Consider the following 22,301-nt stretch of genomic DNA (forward strand, 5'->3'; position numbering starts at 1 on the left):
GTGGGCAACTGCATGCACAAGATAAAGAGAAACCCTCCCTATAAGAAAAAAGCCCCTTAATTACCTGTATTCCCTGTAAGCTGTGGTCTTACCCAATTCGCTTCCAGTGTTTTGCCAGGAAATTTGATTATTCATTCACAGACAATGTTGTTATCAATTAAGCATTGCTTCTAACAGCTCAGACATGGGTGGTTCATTCTCTCTTAATCAAGTGCTGTGTCTCCACTAGATTGCTTTCTGTAATTTCCCATCATTGGTACCACCAGTGTAGCTCTATTTGTAGTGCAACCATGTGGACCAGTCATCAGTGCTTTATTTATTATGGTTAATAAATCTGTGAGATGTGGTGCTTAAAAGGCACCTGCTGCTCCTTTCACATGCCTAGAGACAGATCCCTGCACCTCCTGCTGCTGGAGTCCCAACAGCACCAGCCTGGGAACATTTCAAGCTATCAGGGCAGAGAAGATAATACATTTGTGCAGAAGATCACTTTGCCTTATGAAAAAACAATTTTCTGTAGAATTACAGGAACCAATTTCCATAGACTCTCGTATTAGCATGACACATATATTAATGTCTGCTCTCTGTGCATATATTTGCATACTTTCTATGTGTATGTGTGCATGCCTTTGCTTTCAGCTATTCCTGCTGCTAAGGCTTATGGCAGTCCAAGTAAACTTGGTGATTACAATTTCATTTTTTCTTCCACAGACATTATTTGTATTGCAACATTATTTGTATTGCAAAGATTGCAAGGAAATATTTAAACAATATTTGATTCTGAAAAAGTACTCTCATGTATTCATTTTATTAATACTAAAAAGCACTCCTATCACATCTGCCTGTCTAATTCTCAAAGATCTTACCAAGGGATAACCATGATGGGGCATTTCAAAGAGCATAAGTGTGGTGAGAACATGGATCTCTTTGAAAGGCATGTGCAGTGCACAGCTCGTGGGCACATCCCTGAAACAGTGCAACAGATGTTTCCCAGATGAGAAACTACAGCACACAGACAAATGCCTAGTAAGTCTTGGGCTTAAAAAGGAGTTTGGTTTTGAATTGGTGGATGCCTACAGAGCTTAGTTTGGATAAAAAGGAATGTATTGAAAGCCTCTGAGAAGTACCCCTTGAAGCCATCACTTAAATATGATGGTTACTGTTTTGATTTTACCACTATGACTGAGTCCAATTACCATTTTATAATTCTTTGGGCTTTGATGACATCTCTGTTTTCTATCCTGTATGAAGACCTCATAATATTAAACCTTGTTCAAACATAGAGCAAAAAATACCTTCCTTCACTTTTCACTAATGAGTACATGATGAAATCTGTTAGTAATGCAGGTAGTGGTTTCAGCACTCGGTGTGATGTTTTTTGGATGGAGGATATTTTTAGTACACATCAGAGCTGGTATGTTTTTCAAAGAATTTGAAGATTTCCGAGGAAATATCTGTTGATGTTCCTGGAGGCCATCTGCAGAACATAAGAGCATAGGAAGAAACATGAAAGTGTTGGTCTGAAATCTGACAAATGGGTGAGGAAAGATGTCTCAGTCAGAGGTGAACAATAGAGGGTAGAAAGGAACAACACCACTGAGGGCCGTAAAACTTAACCAGTGTTGGAGCAGAGGAGGTGGAGCCTGTGCAGATGTTTGAAGAGCTGGGTGCCACTGTCAAAATGAGAAACTGCTGGAATTCACAATGCTGCCTGGATTTGTCTGCAGTGTGATTTGACCAGCTCATTGGTGAAGGTGTTTGCTTTGTGAATAGGTAGTCTTCTTTTACATATTCTCCAAAAAGAATCTTCAGATGGGACACTGAAGCTGTAGAAAGGAAAATGGAAACCAGACATCACATATGCTCTGGAGCTGTAATGTGATGTTCACCATCACTCGGAAAAAGGAGAGAAAAAAAGAAGCCCATGAGATCCATGCTAAGTTTGAATTGAAAGCTAACCTTTCAGGAAATGCTGGAAGGCAAAATTGAGATTGTAATACTGAAAGAAAATTTGAAGTGTGTGCATTAAGTCAGACCAAGAGTAACCTCACCTGTGAAGGAAAACTTTTAATTAAACAAATCTAATAAGAAATTACATTTTTCCAGATTTATCTAGCAGAACATGGTTCCACTTTCCTGGATGTCTTTGGTTAGAAATGTTGCATTTTTGCTTATCCAGTGAATTCGTTATGTAGTTGTACATTTGATGGGAAGAGTGAAATGCCACACTAAGTTATGAGTTCCTTGGGGATGGTGTGACATTTAGCATGTTTACAAAATATATGGTGTGTTCATACCTGGGTTTACTTTTAAAGCTGAGCCATCAGAAGCTCAGGAAGTACTGTGAAGAGAAGATAAATACTGTTTCTTAAAACTGCACTGCAGGCACTGTGTGCCTTCCTTCCCACTGGCCCTGGAGTAGTTTGGTTTATCCTACAGCTCTCTCTCCTGGGGGCACACACTGTAAGTTAGTTTTAGAACAATAAATGTAGCCTCTGTCTAAGAATGCCTTCTATTTCTTGTCAGTTAGACATTTCAGCTTTTAAATATTTTTAGATTCAAAAATTTGGCACAGACATAGGAATAAGAGATATATCAAAGCAGCTTGTCAGCTGACAGTGAGGAAATAATTGTCCTTTGTTGGAGAGGGCAGTGCAGCTATTGCCATGTTATCAGCACATAGTGTTGCAATTTATCTACAAAAAGAAGTAATAAAGAAAGGAGGAACAAGTAGGTGAAGGGGGGAAAAAAATTAAACAGAGGTGAAGCCTGCTTCCAGCTGACAGTTTTGTACCTTCCATGCACTTAAAAATAAAGCTATCCAGCTTGCAGTGGTATTGCATAAATGGCTTTACTGAGGCTCTTGCATTTTTAGCTAAATTCAGTCAAGACAGGATCCAGCTTGCAGATTAGGATTTGTGGATTGATATATCTGCTTTAAGTTGTCTGCCTATGAGCCTTATATTTATGCTTCCATTCTTATGTGAAGAGATACAGTTAATTCAGTTGCTGAAACCCAAAGAGCTTTTCAGTTGATTCCAAAGCAGAGACCTCCACTGACCACTTGCACAGCTCTCAAGGCTTCACTGGACTTATGGAGTTGCCCAAAGATGGGTGTCTGATACTGCTCAGGACTTCCTGTGGTGCTGGAGACATCTGCACAGAGTGAGCACACATAAAACAGGACTTCAGGGTGACAATGCCATTCTGGCCAAGCTGGGTATCGCAGTCCACAACGTCTGCAAAGAAATTTGACACCTTTGTTTAGAATCCTGAGTTCTGGTCTAGGTCTCTGTTTTTCATAATGGTGGCATCTTAGTGCCACCTTCTTAGTGGCATCTAAATGTAGGTGTCTTACAAGCTTTATTTTGTGTTAGGAACATGTCTGTTTGCTCCAGTGCACCTGCTGATGCCTGTGTGTGTTGTGACGACCATGAAGCACTGATTTCTAAGCCTCTCATATAAAATAACTGTGTTCCAGGCATATATATTTTCCTGAAATTCTTCCTGGCTTGCAAAGAGTCAATCAGTAGTGCTAATCACGTTTACCTGGTAAAGTCCTGCTTCAGCTGCAAGACTGGGGTAGACCATGGTGTTATTTAGAATTATGCTGTTTGACAGTGACTGTGAGTGTGTCTGTGCACAGGGCACTGGTGTGACACTGGCCTTTCTCTTATGAAAGCCATTCATTGCTTTGCCACCTCCTTAAATGTAGGAATCGATCCAAGTATGGATTCTCAAGCCATCACGCTGCCGATGCACAAACGCGCCTGGGCGAAGCTGCACTTGGACAAGCATTAGCACTTAACTCACAGACCCTTGTGCTGGCTGTGAAAGCTATCCATTTTTTGGGTTTAGTTGTGTTCAGAAATGAAAAAAAAATATATTTTTATTACTGCACTGTACTGCTAGAGCCTTCATGGAGGTGAACAATTTGGCTGTTAACACCACTTTGTTATTTGAGGCAACACTTCACTGATTTCATGGTAGTCATTATTCTGCATGGCTTTTACTCCCACCCATGGCTCAGGAATGGCAGTGTGTAGGTTCTTGCTATTGTGTCCTTTGTCTCACACCATCGCTGGTGCTGTGGGAGCCAGTGGGTGCACAGGAAGCCAAGATGTGAGTCCAGGCAATCCAGCTAATTCCTGCTCTAGCCCTTCAGTAGAGAAGTGTCATCCAGTTCCTTGCTCTCTCTCCAAAGTGGGGCGGTGCTTTCTGGTTTTCACCCTAGAGGAACATAATACAAAGAGGTGTCCCCACAACTGGCTGATGCCGAGCTTCTTCTTGTATTTTAGCACACAATTAACTTCCTCATCTTAATTGGTGTTGTCAGTGAGCCAAGTTCACGTGTCCTACTCCACTCCTGGGTAGAGATTTATTCACTGTTTTTATATATATGGGTAAGTGGGAAGTAAAGCCATCAAATGGTCCCCCAGTCCTCATAAGACATTTTGATATTCTCATTTAGTTTTCTATTGCCTTAAATAACTACTGCTGCAGGATGATGAGTTGGGGCTCCCTCCTTCCTGACTATATGAGGAAACTTCATGTTGCCCATTGGGTCAGAACTGACTTACTTAAAAGAACAAACACATGTATACAAAGTAGATAGGAAATAACACTTGCTAAAGTGTCTCAGTTTTAAGATTAGATGAGACACTTAATATATCTGTAGTAAAAACACAATCTCCGTAGTGAAGGGGAGGGGGAAGAGCCCTTGGCAATGTTGGGGAGTGCTGTGGGCAGCAGCACTGCCTGGCCAGTTGGGTGTCCTGCTGTCTTCTGCCATGGCAGGGTTAGTGTTTGATGTTATCTTATGTGCACTCTTTATTTTACACCTGGAAAAAGATGTTTGTGTACTGCCCACAGCTGCAGAAAAGGGACTTGAGGTGTCTCACAGTCACTAAACCAGGAGAAGGAAGCCTTAGGCTTGAATGTATTTTGCCCAATGGCTTTCAGGTCTGCCTGGAAGATCTCCCTCCTACAGCCGTTGTGTACCTCTGAAACTGATGCTTTTGCTCACAATTTAATTTCCCCTAGGTGTTTCTAAAGCCTATTGCATGTGGTTTTGTTGTTTGGAAGATGCAGTTAATCCCTTTTTCCTGTTTCATCATGATGTTGTACTGCAGTAGCAACTTCTCAATTACCTTTGTTTGTTTTTCTCCACGTGCCATTGCCCTACACAAGTCACTTGCCATGGGAAATGTGGCACTGCTTTTTCTTAGCAAAACCTCTGTCACACAGCATCAGTGTTAGGTGTAGAATTTTTGAGTGTGTTTTTCTAGGATTTTTGTGAAAATATGTGATTTCCATAAATTATTTCATTCCTGATGATAAGGACTGAGATGATTAAAGGTGCTTAGCATCTCATACAGAATGGAACATAATTTTTTGGAAAAATTTTAGTCAAAATTAATTTTATTATTAACTGTATATTGCTCATTTTCAGGGTTATTAAATAAAGAAGGAAAAATTCTGAAGATAAAAGGGAGGAGAAAGTATTTATTTTGATATATAAAAGGGAGTAGAAAGTACTTCTTTTGATTATTTCAGTGATTTAGAAGTCAGGTTCACCTGACTGAAAGAATATTAAGGGAAATGAGAGAAGTGAAATTATGCAGTACTATAGTATGGAGACAGAGGAGTTAAATGAAGACATTTTATTTGATTTAAGGGAGTGAATTATTAATCACTATCTGAGTAGAGGAAAATTTATGGATTCATTCTGTCTTTTAGGCGCCTATGAGGTTTTACTCCAAGCATGTTTTTTAGCCAACCAGCCATTCCTCTACAAAATCAAAGCAGACTTGACATTGCTGATAATCCAAAGATTTAAGAGAAAAGCTGGATTTCGAGTGCAGTTTATTTCACAAAGAAATAAGCATACAATGCCAACTTTTTTCAAAAGATGCTTTTTTAAAGAGTCCATTGAAACCCAGCTGAGACTGATTGAAGTAATCACAGAATTTTTGGTTGGTCTGTAATCTACATAAAAATTCTTGTTTCCACAAATATAAATTCTTATCCCTCTCCAATAAGCTGGCATTGAACCATTTGGAAATAGTAGTGGAGAGTTTTTGCATTATGTTTTAATTGAAAAATATGAGCATATTTCCAAGCATTGTTTTGTTGAATCCAATTTCAAGTTATTAGTCCTACATTTGAGCCCTAAGTGAAAGGGGCCAGTTTTACTTGTGTTCTTACAGTTACACGTAGCGTGTAACTACTTCTTAAGGGCAAAAAATTGTGGGAAAGAATCAATTTAATTTTGTCAGGTCCTCCTGTTCTTTACCCCTGTGCATCTCACACCCGAGGCTCTGTGCTTTGTTAGCTCAAAGCTGAATGCATCAGCTGGGCTTGTCTGCTCAGGTTCTTCTCTGGAAGAGAGCAGGCAACCACATCATGCCACTATTTCAGATGCAGGTTTGCTTTCTTTTCCTATTGTTTGAACTTTCCTGCTTAAGTCATTGCCTTCACTCTTCTCTGGAAGTTGTCAAAGAACATCAGTTTCAGAAGTGTTGATATATCTTGCTGCTGTTATATTACTACTGTAGTTTAATAGTAGTTTAAGACGCTTTCAAGAAAATACTTTAAAAAACCAACAAATTCACTATGGGAAAGAGATTAATAAAAGATTGGAATATTAAAACATGGGATGTTTAGGCTCAGCATATTCAAATGCTGCAGGTTTACAAAGCTATTTTTGTTGTTTTCCTGGAACAAGTTACTATTTTCAGCCTGATTTGGTGCATTTATAGTTTACTTTCTAACCATTGGTAGGTAAAAATGACTATAGGTATTACTATTGTTCCCTTCCCACAGGAACTATTTTCCACAGGTTAGTATTGTGTTGTCACCAGCTGACAGCATCCAACCAGATGAGGTTTTAGATGATACACACTAAGTTTTCCTATGAACAATTTCACAGGAAGGTTTCAATATCTATTGCAATAGTGTCTGCCTTTATTAGCTCATTAAAATAATTCCTAAATACTACTTTATGAAAAGTCATCTGTTTGTAAAATAAAAAATGCCAAGCTTACTGTCTGTTTGCTCTTTCTATGTTGTCCATGACCCTGGAAAAAAGGTTTTTTAGAGAGAACCGGGAAAATAACCACATCAGAAAAGCTGACCAGAGGCAAGTAGTGTGCAACCAATTGACACGACGCGCTTTAGGCGCTGAATGCTCATTTTCTACTCCTAGTGTATGCTGAACTCCTCCTGACTATAAATCTTCCAAAATTCAGTCAGAATGAGCTGTTTGGTTTTTTTTTTTTCATTAATGCAGGGGTGGACCAGGCCTTACCACAAGAACGTCGGACTCCTGTCACTCCGTCCTCTTCCTCCCGGTATCACCGTCGCAGGTCCTCAGGGTCACGGGATGAGCGCTACAGATCAGGTGAGTGGGACTGAAGACCCCAGAACTGGAATGAAAATTTGAAATGTCTTGTTTTGTTCCTTGCTTTTTAAAAAAGAAGTTTGTTTTGAACTCGTGTAGTTCACAGTGGGGAACATTCATTGTGTGAATAGAGAGATGCTGTCCAAGAGCGCAGGGGTGGAGTTGCAAAGCCAAGATTCATCTGGAATTGGATCTGGCAGTGAGTGTGAAGGGCTGCAAAAAAGCCTCCTATAGGCACATGAGTAAAAAAGGAAGAGTAGGGAAAACACGGTCCCACTGCTGAATGGGGCAGGTGACAAAGGACATGGAAAAGGCCAACATAATTAATGTATCCTTTGCCTTGGTCTGTGCTGATGATACTTGAGTTCTGGAAACCAAGGCATGTGAGATCCATGGGAAAGTCTTGAGCAATGACAACCTACCCTCTGTGAAGGAGAATCAGGACAGGGAATATTTGAACAAACTGAACGAGTAGAAGTCTGTGGGTCATGATGGGGATGCATCACTGACCAATGTGAGCCCACTTTCAACTCCTCCAAAAGTTGTGTCAGTCAGGAGAGGTTTCTGCAGGCTGAGAGAAAGCAAGTTCATTGCTGTCTTCAGGAACAGCAAGAAATAGGATCTGGGAAACTACAGGCCAGTCAGACTCTTCTCAATCTCTTGAGCAGGTGGTAGAGCAAATAATGCTGGAAGCTCTTTTTAATCATATGAAGGACAAGGTGCTGATTGGGAGTAGACAGCATGGATTTACAAATTTCTCTTAGTAGGTTGGTCAATTCATGCTTGATCAGCCTAATGACCTGCTACAATGAGTTGACTTCCCTGGAGGCTGAAGGAACAGCAGTGGAGGTTGAATGCCTTGACTTTAGTGAGGCTTTTGACAGTGTTTGTCATAACATCCTCCTTGACAAAATGGTGAAATGTGAATTAGATAAATGGACAGCGAGGTGGTCTGAAAATTGACTGAAATTGAGTTCAGAGAGTTGTGATCAGTGACTCAAAGTCCAGCTGGACACCAGTCTCTGATGGGTACTCTAGGGAGTGAATGCTGGCTCCAATACCCCTTAATAGCTTCATTAGTAACTGTGCAGGTGAGACAGTGCTCTCTTCACACACTGGCAGATGATACCTAATTGGAAGGAGCAGTTGATATAGCATACGTGTAATGCCATGCAGAGGGATCTGGCAGCTCTGAAACTCCTTTACTCTTACCTTTGAAGGTGTAAACTGCATTTACCGCATGTACTGCATGTGCTACACCTTAACAGGGTGAAGGCTAGGTGTGCTCAGCTGTTTGAACTGCTTCAGGGGCTGCTGCAGTATGAGCATCCTTCCCAGACAGCCACCTGAGGCCACAGTCTGGTTCATCTGGTGCTGCCTCTCCTGCAGCTGCAGAATTAGGGAGCCATATACAGCACCCACCAGCCTTTGTGGCAGAGAGACCCTGGTGAGCTGAGAGTCAGAAGCCAGGGCCTGAAGGGAATGGAGGGTCCTGAGGAGAATAAATTTAACTGTGAAGGCTCTGGATTGTGTTTGAGAGATGCCTCTTGCTGGATGCAGTCAGACTAATTCAAGTATGAAAAAAATGATTTAAGCCTAAGAAAAAGCTTTTTTTCTCCACTGGCACAGGTTACTAAGAGAAGTTGTGGTGTCTACATTCTTGGAGCTATTAAAAACCCCACTGGATGTGGCCCCAAGCCTAGTGTGCTGTAGATGACCCTGCCTAGAGCAGGGAGTTGGACTGGATGGTCTCCAGAGGTTCCTGCTGACCTACTCCAGTCTGTGGTTCTGTGACACAGCTGCATTTTACTGTACTGATTCTAGTTTGGTAATACTATAAGAAAAATATTTAATTTGCAGTATAGCAAGTTGGGAACATCATTATGCCCTAAATAGAAGTACTGATTAAAGGAAGATAAAATTAATTTCAGAGCTGAACAGAAGGGTAATAACTCATTTCCAAGTGAATGGGATTCAACTTTCTTTTTGATACTGCTCCAGATATAACACAAAGTGAAGGAAGTGATTGGTTTAAAACTGGTTTATCATGGCTTCTCACAACAAGAAAGACATTGAGGTGTTGGAGCATGTCCAGAGAAGGGCAGTGAAACTGGCAAAGGGTGTGGAGCACAAGTCTTATGAGGAGCAGCTAAAGGAGCTGGAGGTGTTTGCCCTGGAGAAAAGGAGGCTCTGGGGAGACCTTATCACTCTCTACAACTGTCTGAAAGGAAATTGGAGACGGGTGGGGTTCAGCCTCTCTTCACAAGTAACAAGAGACAGGACAAGAGAAAATGGCCTCAAGTTCTGCCAGGGGAGGTTTAAGTTTGGATACTAGGAAAAATTTCTTCACCAAAAGAGTTGTCAACATTGGAATAGGCTGCCCAGGGAGGAGGTGGAATGATCGTCCCTCAAAGTGTTCAAAAGGCATGTGGATGTGGCACTTGGGGGTGTGGTTGAGTAGTGAACACAGTGGTGCTGGGTTGATGGTTGGTCTGGATAATGTTGTCTTTTCCAACCTTAACAATTCTGTGACTCCATAAAGGAAAAGTGAGCTCTGAAACTTCTTTACTCCTACCTTTGAAGGTGTAATTAGGCAGAATTAGGGAGCCATAGACAGCAGTACCCACCAACCTTTGTGGCAGAGAGACCCTGGTGAGCTGAGAGTCAGAAGCCAGGGACTGTGGAGGGTCTTGAGGAGAGTAAGTTTGACTGTGGAGTCTCTGGATTGTGTTTGAGAGATGCCTCTTGCTGGATGCAGTCAGACTCATTGTGCTGACACAACTGGAAAATTGTGGAGAACTCCTCATTAAACCTTTTGTGACATATCTCTGGTTCATTCCATTAGTCAAAGAGCTTGCCAGTCCCATTTAAAGGAAAATTAAATGATAAATGTGGCAGACAAAGTTCATGTGTGTCCAGACCATTCTGATAAATTTTTAAAACTCCCTCCTCCCCTCAGAAACCCTGGGTTCATACTGTAGACATTGCCAATTTTCTGTTGAATAATGGTTGTGGTATCTGCATAATAATTCCTTGAGGCAATGAAACTGGCAAAGGGTGTGGAGCACAAGTCTTATGAGGAGCAGCTAAAGGAGCTGGAGGTGTTTGCCCTGGAGAAAAGGAGGCCCTGGGGAGACCTTATCACTCTCTACAACTCTCTGAAAGGAAATTGGAGACAGGTGGGGTTCAGCCTCTCCTCACAAGTAACAAGAGACAGGACAAGAGAAAATGGCCTCAAGTTCTGCCAGGGGAGGTTTAAGTTTGGATACTAGGAAAAATTTCTTCACCAAAAGAGTTGTCAACATTGGAATAGGCTGCCCAGGGAGGAGGTGGAATGGTCATCCCTCAAAGTGTTCAAAAGGCATGTGGATGTGGCACTTGGGGGTGTGGTTGAGTAGTGAACACAGTGGTGATGGGTTGATGGTTGGTCTGGATAATGTTGTCTTTTCCAACCTTAACAATTCTGTGACTCCATAAAGGAAAAGTGATATCTGAAACTTCTTTACTCCTACCTTTGAAGGTGTAATTAGGCAGAATTAGGGAGCCATAGACAGCAGCACCCACCAACCTTTGTGGCAGAGAGACCCTGGTGAGCTGAGAGTCAGAAGCCAGGGACTGTGGAGGGTCTTGAGGAGAGTAAGTTTGACTGTGGAGTCTCTGGATTGTGTTTGAGAGATGCCTCTTGCTGGATGCAGTCAGACTCATTGTGCTGACACAACTGGAAAATTGTGGAGAACTCCTCATTAAACCTTTTGTGACATATCTCTGGTTCATTCCATTAGTCAAAGAGCTTGCCAGTCCCATTTAAAGGAAAATTAAATGATAAATGTGGCAGACAAAGTTCATGTGTGTCCAGACCATTCTGATAAATTTTTAAAACTCCCTCCTCCCCTCAGAAACCCTGGGTTCATACTGTAGACATTGCCAATTTTCTGTTGAATAATGGTTGTGGTATCTGCATAATAATTCCTTGATATATAAGCTCCTAGAATCTTCTCCAACATTACACTATAAATGGTCTGATTTCTACCCAGTTTTTAAATAGGTAAAAAATACTATTCCTGAACTTGTCTAATTTGTGGGTGTTCAACACACGGTCCTCAAATCTCCAAGCTGTGACTCGCCAGAGCAGTTCTGTTAAAAACATGTGCATTTGACTGTGAGTTGAAAGTTGTCTGCTTGAGCTGTGTTTGCCATTTGTACATGAAGATGTTGAGTCACTTTGGGGATGGGCAAAAGGAGACATCCTGCATATCTTCATTGTGTGCCTCTTCTGAGACCCCAGGAGTACTCTGAATTGGTGTTGCTGCCTCTTGGTTTCAGTTGCTGCCTTAAAAGGAAGGCATTTGTTCAGTGAAATGGTACATGAGGTCCTGTCTTAGGGATGGGGCAAGTTGTAATTATGCATATATATACATATATGTATGTATGTATATGTATATATAATAAAGGAAAAAACTTCATTTCTGAGAAGAAAAGTAAGGAATTCAGTGTAAAGGGCTGTTATTAGTGCAGGAGTCTCACTTTAGGAGAGTCAGGACTATACTATAAATTCAGATCTTGCTGCTCTGAAAATGTCCTCAGTGTTAAAACTGAGAAGATTGACAGTGTTTTGGGGACTTCTGGCAAGGCTTTGAATTCCTGGCTTGGTTGCTGTATAGCATGACTCCTCAGCAAAGCACGAGCTCTCCTGCAAACTGGTTTGAACAACTCCTGCATCTTCACCCACTCAAAAGAAAACCAAATGTAGCTAAAGACAGTAAAAGTAAATATAAGTATACATTTAAATTTTTAAAAGTTATCTGATCATCTTCAAATTTACTTTCAGAGGAACTTTGCTAAGATACTGTGCAATATTCCACCCTGGGAAAAACAAACAAACAAACAACTCTGAACTATGTCCTCCCCTTCTATGTATTGCCCTTGTGAGATCAGAAGTCTGTTTCTTTCTTGGTCTCTTAATTACTCAGTTATTACTGTGGGTTGCAAACTTGCAAGTCAGATTTCATTCTGGTTATCTTGTTTTCAGATTCAGATTTGCTTCAGGTAGAAGTCTTTGTTTGGCTTGTTTTGCTGTGCTTAATACTTCAGCATCTCTGCTCTGATCACATTGTGATTGTTAGATCCTAGCTGTTACCCAGATTGAGTGTTTGTTATCATATTTGGCACATCTACTTGGAAAAAGCCCAAAACAAAATGAATACACACTCTTTAACCAATAAAGAATTCACATCTAGGAAAACATTCCCCTCCCTTAGTGTTTTTGCACAGTTTATATCAATTAACATCTGCAAATAAATTTCCCATTCCAACTCTGATCAAAGTCCTTTTTCTGTCTCTTCTTGGTAAGGTTTTCCTAATTGGAAGTCTAAGATTGTGAAAGTCATCCAGTTCTCCTTCCATGCCTCTGTTTTTTATGTGGATTTAGATGTCAGCAAAGATTGTTTAATGAACTCTCTTTGGAGACTCAAAATTATTGCTGCAACTAATATCACCTTCAACTTATTCTCTTGTATTATGCAAAATGTCAAACTGTGACATTTTTAATCCCTATCTGTTTTCTTATTTCAGCCTTTATTACTACTATTATTATTATTTCATTAATGTTGTAACCAAATTTTTGAGCACTATAATTTTGAAAACCTGCATTCTATGATTTTATATTCCAAATAAAATTGACAGTTGAGTTTGTGGACATTGGTTTTTTTCCCTAAATGTTTCTGGGATATTTTTTGTTTCAAGGTAATTGGATTTTAGAATTCAGCCTGCACTGGAAATTTAGTCTAATTCTTTAAAACCAAAAAGGTTTAAAATTTCCTGGCTGCTTCCTTTTATACAGGAAGGGAGCCTGAAACCACTATGTTTCAAAATGTCAGCTTTGATCATTTTTCAGACGTCTAAAGAAATAGAAAATGCTATAAAGTGTAGTAACTGAATTAGTGCAGGGTGAAGCGATATTATTTACTTTATACAAATGTGGCAAATAGTTTAGCTGATTATTAATCCAAAAGCATTCCTTGATTTGTTTACTACTGATTTAAAAAAAAAATCTCTTAGTATTCCACATTTGGAAACAGTATTTGGAAAGGTTTGCCAAGTGTAGATCATGGCAATGTTTTTCTCTTAGCAGCTGCCATTCTTCATCCGGTGCTTGTGCTATAACATTATCTGGGGGCTCGAGATGACACTGAAGCCAAATGCTGCTGTAGGCTGGATCAGGAACTTCTGCCAAAAGGCTTTTCTGGCCCAGTGGATTTCCAGGCAGAGGAATGCTGGCTTGCCCAGCACTCTGCATGTGGAATAGATGTCAGCATTGGGCTTGGTCTGCTGATGGGACTGCAGAGTCAGGCTCAGACTGGAGCTTGAGCGAATAATGGGCACGGAGACGTAGCTGCTGCTGGCCACACAGCTTTGTTTCCTTGGTGCCATTTAGGAACTAGGTTCCTCGGGTACTTTTGGAAGCTGCAGATCCATGGGTTTGGAATGGTGTGTTGAGATAAGGAGATGGGAATTATGTGGTGGATTAGGCAAGGGGGCAGCCTGAAGAGCCCAGCGTTCACACCGCTGCCGTGCTGTCTGAACAAGCTGACTTGGTCGAAGACTGGCGTTTGCACAGGCTGTTGTCCCTCTGTACTGGGGGCCCTGTTTCCTTGCTGGTAGCAGTGGCTGCATTCTTCTCTTTTTAAAATGCCATCATATCAGCTGTCTTGCTTTTGGAAGAATGGTCTTTCTGGTGCTTAAAAACCCCTGTGCAGTGCAGCCCTGTGGTGACCGTCGTGGTGGCCGGAGCTGAGCTGGGCTCTGCTGCCACGTAAAGGCTGCAGCGCAGTACAGCAGCAGCTGCTGGGGCTCTGCCAGGTGACAGAGCCCGTGGGCAACTGGGCAGGTCCTTGGCATCAGAAATTGTGATCTTGGTCACCATAAATCTCCCCCAGTTCTTTGTTTCCCAGCCAGTCATGGTCTGTGGGGTTCAGAGAGCAGCTTTCCCTCAGAGACCTTCAGCAGATTTCTGGAGAACAAGTGTGTTATCCTTCCTCAGCTGGGTGATCAACACACAAGGAGATGAAACATCAAGTCCTTTCCAACTTCCATTTTCCCAAAAGGACACCCTGTGGCCTTTAGATGAGACCAAAGCAAGACGCTTGAGTTCTCCTTCCCAATGCTCAAAACCAGAGCACCTTCTTGTGTACCAGGACCTGGCTTTTACTGTTTCGACACTTGTCAGTAATAAAAACCCACCTAGAACCAGAATGGATAACACAAAAAATGTGCACCAATAAAATTTAAAAACTAAAAAAAAAAAAGAGCAACACTAATTTCTAGTGTTTAATGTGGTGTAATATATTCAAAGGTACATGGATGTGTTAGGCATGAGATAGTGTCTCTATGATTTCTACTGTACCAGAATTCTCCTCTGATGAGATAAGGATGGGACAAATGGGTTGGACCAAGGTTATCAAGTCTCTTGTTTCTCATGAGCTTTGTAATAGGCCTTGAAGATGACCAGAGCACTGCCTGTAGCAGTGTAATCCCTAAGAGAAGTGAAACCAATGAGCTCTAAAAACTGAGTTTTCCAGGTGCCAGGAATGATGTGGGAAGTAGCAGCATAAGTGGCATTGTGCTGCCTCTGTGTCTGGAGGCTCATGGTGTCCTAGAAGTAAGACCAGCAAATGAGAGCACATGCACTGCATGGACTCAGTGGACAGGTTTTAAAAGGCACAGCAGCAGGAGAGCACAGATCTGGGAGCTGCGAAATGGAGTGTTTTGAGAAATGCCATTAGTGGAATCAACATCTCTCAGCTGGTAGCATGGAGGAAGGGTATGGGCTGTAGGGTGGCTGTGGTACCTGCACTCCCAGCTGGGAGAATACCTTCCTTCTAACACTCTTCTGGTGATTTTTTTCCCCCATAATTTAGGTGGTGGAGGTGAGAAAGAAAAAAATTGGTGTGGTGCACCATCCTTGGAGAGCTGCCAGCCCCTGCCTCAGAGATCCCACCACTGCAGGGAACAGCCCGTTTTCCAAGTGCGCTCAGCACTTCTTTTAAAAGACATGTTAATGTAGGAGATACTTGGAGGTGCTGCCAAAGAAATGCATCCTAACTACACCTCTAACAGCTCAGACTCCTGAGCCACCTTTCCTACTCTGGTGTTCAAAGGGGAAAAGACAGAAACATTTATACTGAGCATGAAATTGTTAAACTTCAGAACAAATCATCCCAGGCCAGGTTTGAGTCTCATTTGAAATATGATAATTAGGAATGAAAGAATATTCCCTGTAGACCCAAGTCCTAGAGATGCTGGCACCAGACCTTTCTTAGCTGAGCTGCTCTGCTCCAGGAGCTTCAGTACCTGCCTCACCCTGTGTTTGTTCTCATTTACCATGAGGTAGTTGTGGGCATGAACCCTAACAAAGGTTGGTCACATTTTGTGCCTTTACAGCTTACCTTGTGGTGATTTGAAAATATACAGGTAGCCTATATTTTGTGGTTTTGAAAGGATGTTCAAGATGTAGTTTTGCAATCCTGCCAGAACTGACAAAAAATAATTGTACTATGATATTATGAGAGTTGTGCATGCTAAAGAATGGAACGGGAAGATCTGAGGAATCATTTTTACTGAACCCTCATCATTTCACATTTCTCCAAAGATTAAGGAGAAAGGCAAATGTGTTTAATGTGCTATCTATTATGGGACTGTATATACATGTCCATGTGATAGATCATAAAACAAATAATATTTTAACCCTAAATTTGAGTGAGGGTTACTTGTAGAAGTTAATTTGAAATCATTAACCTAGCTGTAAACAGACTTATTCAGAAATTAATTAATCTCCTATCTGATTTATCTTGCTTACAAATTTCAAGCTACAACTCAGTCAGGACAAAAAAAGAAGTAGAAGAAAAATGCTGGCAAATGTGTAATTTATATGACCACATCCTTGCTTTTGACCCAGCAGAAAAAGTTTGTGAGGATAAGTATAGAGCTCTTGAGAAAAAATTTTTGAGGATCTCCAGAGAGAAACAAATATAAAGTTAGTTTAGTTCAGATTGCATAGGAAGGGGACCTGAGATGAGATCACTGTGTAGAAGAAGCTGACTTCCAAAGTGCATTACAAATGGGATAATAAATAAATGGAGGGATGGAAATTATTAGTGGGAGACCTGCACGTTGGGGTTTTATTTCACTTATGAGAAGAATTAATACAATTTTAAAACTCAGAGTTTTGAGAAAAACATTTTAAAATTAACTTTATTATAATACCTGAAGAATCCAAATTAGAGCAAAAACTATGCAAGAGCAACTGTGGAGTCAGAGAGACTTCAGTCTGTTGTTTTGGGGTCCTCTGTTTCCAGCATGTGAGCTCTGTGTTTCACATCCTGCCCATGCAGCTTTCCCAGCCACGTGTTCAGCTCCTCTCTTCCTTCTACCCAGAATTATGGATTACTGCTGTGCCAGCCAAAGTGGGAGATGACAGCCATGCTTCTCTTCCTTAGAGTTTAGCTTTCTGACCACCTGAGAACATACCAAGCATCTGCTTTGTGTGTGTGTGTGCAGCAGGTGGGGATGGGAGATGCTCAGCAGTTGCTCAGCATTGGCTGAAGGATGGCACAGCCCTTCAGGGAGTGCAAGGAGCGCACCAGTGGGGCTTGTTGGCTGCAGCATCCATGAAAAGCCAAGCCTTTTCCAGAGGCACATTCATGGGAATGCACATCTTTTCTAAGCCACTGACTTTTAACTGTCAGAAATGGTACAGCTCCACAAAACTCAGGCCCAAATTTATGAAAAGACAGCACAAGTTTCCCTTGCATCTCCATGTATCCCCAGTTCCTGTTAAAGCCAGAGGCCTAATATATATAGTTTAAATATCCCAAAGGCTGAAACTTGCACACATAAGTTGTTTTTTGAAAGGTAAGCAACAGTTTATTTCTGTTAGTAACCTCCATAGCCCTCCTATAAATGAGAGTTATCTTAGAGCAGCTGTTCTTTCATTCAATCATGTGTTGACTATTGTGAATGCCATATTTCAGAATTAATAGCACACCTGCTTCCAGGTGGAGAGAAATTAGGTGTTGTGCTCTTTGGGCCATGTGCTTTCCTATCTTAATACCCAGAGAGATTGTGAAAGTATTCTGAGACTGCTTCATTATGGCATCACCCCCAGCAAAGGTCTGTTATTATATGGACTCACTTTCACATTCCCAGGGGTGAGATGATTTCCAAGGGACTGATCTGTGTTGGATGAACACAGCAGAATTTTTATGAAATCACTTGCCCTGTATCTGCCTGAAAATAACCCAGTGATGTCAGCCAGGACAATGAAAAGGCAAAACCAAACTGTAGTCTGTTCTGATGATACCACATTTACCATGTTTCACCCTATTTAGCACGTCCTGATTGCATTTCCAATAAATGTAGCTACCAAGTTATCTCTATTCAGAGTATTTACAGGCTGCTTATTAGGAAATGAATTCTCAGTGTTTCCTTTGTCTCCATGGTAGCTCTGACAAAGGTCTGATTAAACTCAGAAGCAACTTTCATGCTTTCAACTACTGGTTTCCTGTAAGACAGCAATTTCCAACCTTCTCTCTGTATAATTATGTAACATACAATTGCTATACTTATCATTGTCTTATCCAGAATTTTCGGCCAAAATTCACCTTTGATAATGCTATTTTCCTATAGTATCAGCTGTTTCCCTGTAATAACTAGAAATTGTTTTGATTATTCTGTTGGCACTCTGTGTTGATATAGCAGAAAATGGCCTTGCTTCCATTGGCTCCTCTGTCTGTTCTTCCAGCTGTTTTCCTTGATGCCATCCCAGATTCTTGCTTCCCTATGACAGAGATTTATTTGTGGTTTTACTTATTTGTTAAATGTCTGACTTCAGGGCTGATCCTCTACTGCAAAATAAATGAGACATAACTACGTATTATAAGTACCTAAATAACCTCTAATTAAAAATCCTTTGGTATTCTCAGCTCATTAAAGCAGAGCATCAGCCTTCTTGATCTTGATAATCTGCCATTCTCTGAGTGAGTTAGTTGTAACAAGCAAGGAGTCTAAACCTTCTCAGGCCTTAAGCCTGTCTTACTCCCAGTTGTGTCATCCATCATGTTACCAGGAATTGGCTACTAATGCAAAGAAATAAAGTTTGTTTCCAATGGCTAGCTCAAAACAAGGAAAAAAAAAAAAAGAAATATTTCAGGGGAGATGAATGAGAATTGGAATTACATGAGCCAAAAAGAAGAAACAGAAGAGATGGATGAATTCAGATCACAACTAGGTTTATCTCCAGGCAGTTTTATTCTTTCAGGAGTAGGTCCCCTGAAAGGAGAGATGGAAGTAGTAGCATTACCTCACAACAGGCAAGCCAGGCTGCAGAAAATGGTAGGGACTCTGTTAGGTAGTTCTGCATCTGTACAGAAAAAATTAGGCAACAGCTTGTTTTTTCATGTTTGTGTTTCTTAAATTGCTGGTGATTGCATATGAAGGCTTTATAATTCCTGGAAAACTGAAAACATGAGCAAAGCTAGAAGAAGGAGTATATTTTATGAGAAACAGAAGCAGAAACAGATTCTAAAATCTTGATTCTAGCAATGCATGAATCCCGTCTACAGCCAGTCTAATTTCTTGTCTCAAAAAGAGACAGGGCTGCGTGGTAAATGAGATGCAGGAGAACTACTTGACACACAATGGCAAGACCTGATTTAAGTACAAAAGAAGATAATGTTGTTCTTTTGTGTGCTGAGGCATTTTATGCAAGGGCTGTGAGGAACTGTTTTATAATGTGGAATTTTTTAATGTGGCTGTTGCTGGCCGTGGGAGGAGCACCCTGTTCTGTGATCTGTGCAGAGCTCATACTCAGATCCCTGATCTCTGAGGAGGTACTGCTTTGCTTACAGTATTTTGAGTGTTTGGCATGCCTATGGAGCAAATGCAGCTAATATTGAATAAAGGAAGCTACTGAGGCAAGTTAAACTTATGTAAGGGAAGAAAACCCTAATAAGCCCTCCACCTTGAGGAAAAATGCAACTGTAATTTGTTGAATAGGTTTTTGTTCTTTTAAAATAGAAGATCTAAAGAAAAAGGAACAAGTTCTTTGCTAAAATCTGCAAAGGTCTTTAGGAGGACTAGGAATTTGCAGCATATTTCAAATATCTCAGTTGCAATTCAAGGCTTTAAAGGACACTCTCTCTGGACTAAGTAAGGAATGGGCATCCCTGTTCATGGGGTGGAAGGGGTACGGTGAGTCAGGATTATGCTCCATGCCAAATGAAAATGCACTCTATGGAAGAGTGCTCTTCTAGCAGCTGCAGAGAAACACGAAATGCTGCAGCAGGGCTCCACATGTGGAGCAGGAAATGGCTGGCCTTGTTCATCACACAACAATTGTTTTTTGCTTCAGGAAAAGAAGACTGATTTGCCTGTGGAGACAGCTGTGCCTAAAAGGATCATACATACTGTCTTCCCCAAAGGAAATGAGTAGGAGAGGGCAGCTTGTCATAGAAGGAAGTCTCCACTTGTTCCAAGTAGGCATATATTTGTGCAAGGAGAAGTATGTTCCCCAAAAAGGTTTCGTGAAAAGTTCCAAAGACACTTATATTACCCCAGAGCCAGTTAAAACTATCCAGCTCAACTTCTGACTAAATAAAAATTTGTAGTGTTCCCCCCGAAAAAGATTTCAGGACAGCATAAGAAATAAATGGTTAGAGAACACTGTGAACAAGGAGTCAAAAGTACAAGCAGTCTGAAATGAACAGTGTTTATTTCTGTATTTCTGGGCATTATTATTTGACCTTTGACCACTGCCCACCTATCATCAGTCAATGCTGCTCTGTCCCTATCTTCTGTCACTCAGTCACCCCATTTGAGAAGGGTGTCCACAGCCAGCTCTGTCTGTGCAGTAATGTCTGTTTTAGTGGCGTTGGCTTTTTTTTGTAAGCCTTTCCAGTTAAGCTAGGATCACACCCTCGTGCCAAGTTATGAGATAAACCAGATGAAAAGAGTGACTGCACTCAGCAGAGCACCTCCCAGGAAAGCTGGGCAATTCATCCTGCTGATGGCATGAGGAATTTGCAACAGTGGAGAGCTTCTGGTTAAGGAGCTCATTGGCCAAAGCCATAGGTCATCACTCTGGAAGTCTGAACTTGCAGACCCTCCTTCTCTGTGCCAGTTTTAATTTCTCTGCCCTTGGTTTTGAGACCTCATCTCATATCGTATAATAACAGATCATTAGCTCTTTGAAAGGACACTTTCTTTCTAATACCTGCTTGTTTTTACAGTTCCACTTCCTTCCTATTTCACTTACTGACTTTATTGCCAAAAGTATGCTTGCCCTTTCTGTCCTGTCGTAGAAAGTAAAGGAAGAGAATGAACAAGTAAAAATGCTTGAATGTAACAGGGAAAAGACTGGGGACAGAGCTGTTGTGTCTGCAGTTTGCAGCCCATAAGAAATATGTCAGGTTGAATGCTGAACACCAGGTTGATTGGTGTTAAGCAACAAGTAAAAAAGTGAGCTTTCCTAAGCTTAGTGTTTTGCTCTTTCCCATTTATTGATTCTTTGAGTACAAACACACAAATTGGATTCAATGTGTGTAAGCTAAAACTATGCCTTACTTCCCACTACTGTATACAGAGGTAATGATACTTTACTCTATGCTCTGGATTTTCTGTAAGACATTCTTGTTGAAAAGCCAGGTGGGAAGAGTAAAATTATTTTTTTACCTCCAGGAGAGCTTTGAAGGGTCAGGATCTGGAGTCATTTTATCAGCTATAACAGTGTAGTTAGAATGTCACATAAAAGAATATTTCACCTAAAAGCATGATTTTTCCACTTAGAAAAAGCCTTCCACTCAGAAGGCTTGAGTGCAATTACATCAAGTATATTTCTGTTTGAAACTCTATCAGAAGTTTATAGTAGGTGAGAAATTACAGCAACACTATAAGGAAAGACAGAAGAAGTGTTCTTTTAATGATTTTTTTTTTTAATGCAGGCATTTTTGTGTGTTGTTTCTGGACTAAGTATTCACACTTGAACAAATTTTTCAGGAAAAATTAATGAGAAGTCTGTGTTTTATAGCAATACTCAATCACAGTATGATGGATTCAGTTAGTCTGAGCATGCCAGGGTAGATTGAGAAGGAATTCAGACACTTTTATCAGACCTGCAAGACAGGGACATCACCCTACCAGAGATTGTTTGAAATGCTAATGTGATGTTCCTGCTGATGCTGTGTGTGATGTGTGGAGAATACAAACTTCTTTGTGATGATGGGATTTGGAGGGATAGTAGTTTCCTGTCCCAAAGGAATTTGGATATGTCTCCTGACTTTGTCTCAGTGTGGATTGCAAATGTGGTTTCCTTTCTTTAGAGAACAAGGAGCATCCAGTTCCTGTTGTACAAATTCCTGTTGCAAGTCTCCTTGTATTTTTTCAGTAGCTGTTAGGGACAGCTTTGAGGAAGCAGTGAATTACATAAAATAGGATGGACACCATAGCCCACCTTTGACTGAGGTAAAGGGGAAGAACTACCACACTCCTGTTCAAATTCATGAGAAGCAGATTACCGGCCATGCTGGTGATGATTGTATGTTTCAACTTGGATTTAAATCCTTTCTTCATGAAAGTACAATAAGAGATTATTAGTTGCATTTTGGTTAACGTTCCTTGTGCTACATAAGCAAAGTTGGTTTGTAGACCAGAAAAGCAAAGCTAAAACCTAGGGAAAAGCAAAGTACGTGTTTGAAAAGTGCATATCTGAAGCTGATATTTGTTGGGAACAAACCTCCTTACTGTTTCTGTCTAAGCTGTGGTTACAGGATAGATATTGTAACCCATTAGTTGCACTCAAGTGTAATTCTGAAATATCAGTCTGTCTTTCCCTCACATCTCTGATTTC

General features: G+C 40.9%; 1 protein-coding gene across 5 annotated transcripts in view; it reads left to right on the plus strand.

Annotated features, from left to right (window-relative positions):
* DIP2C (disco interacting protein 2 homolog C) overlaps positions 1 to 22,301 on the plus strand; it is a 310,628-nt gene that overhangs the window by 170,145 nt on the left and 118,182 nt on the right. For all 5 annotated transcript variants that reach the window (XM_041408487.1, XM_041408489.1, XM_041408488.1 and 2 more), the window contains one exon: positions 7,292 to 7,402. In XM_041408487.1, the coding sequence (XP_041264421.1) occupies positions 7,292 to 7,402 (111 nt within the window). The remainder of the gene's footprint in view (positions 1 to 7,291; positions 7,403 to 22,301) is intronic.

The sequence above is a fragment of the Onychostruthus taczanowskii genome, unplaced genomic scaffold, assembly GCF_017590055.1.
Source record: "Onychostruthus taczanowskii isolate IOZ18803 unplaced genomic scaffold, ASM1759005v1 scaffold3, whole genome shotgun sequence".
NCBI lineage: Eukaryota > Metazoa > Chordata > Aves > Passeriformes > Passeridae > Onychostruthus > Onychostruthus taczanowskii.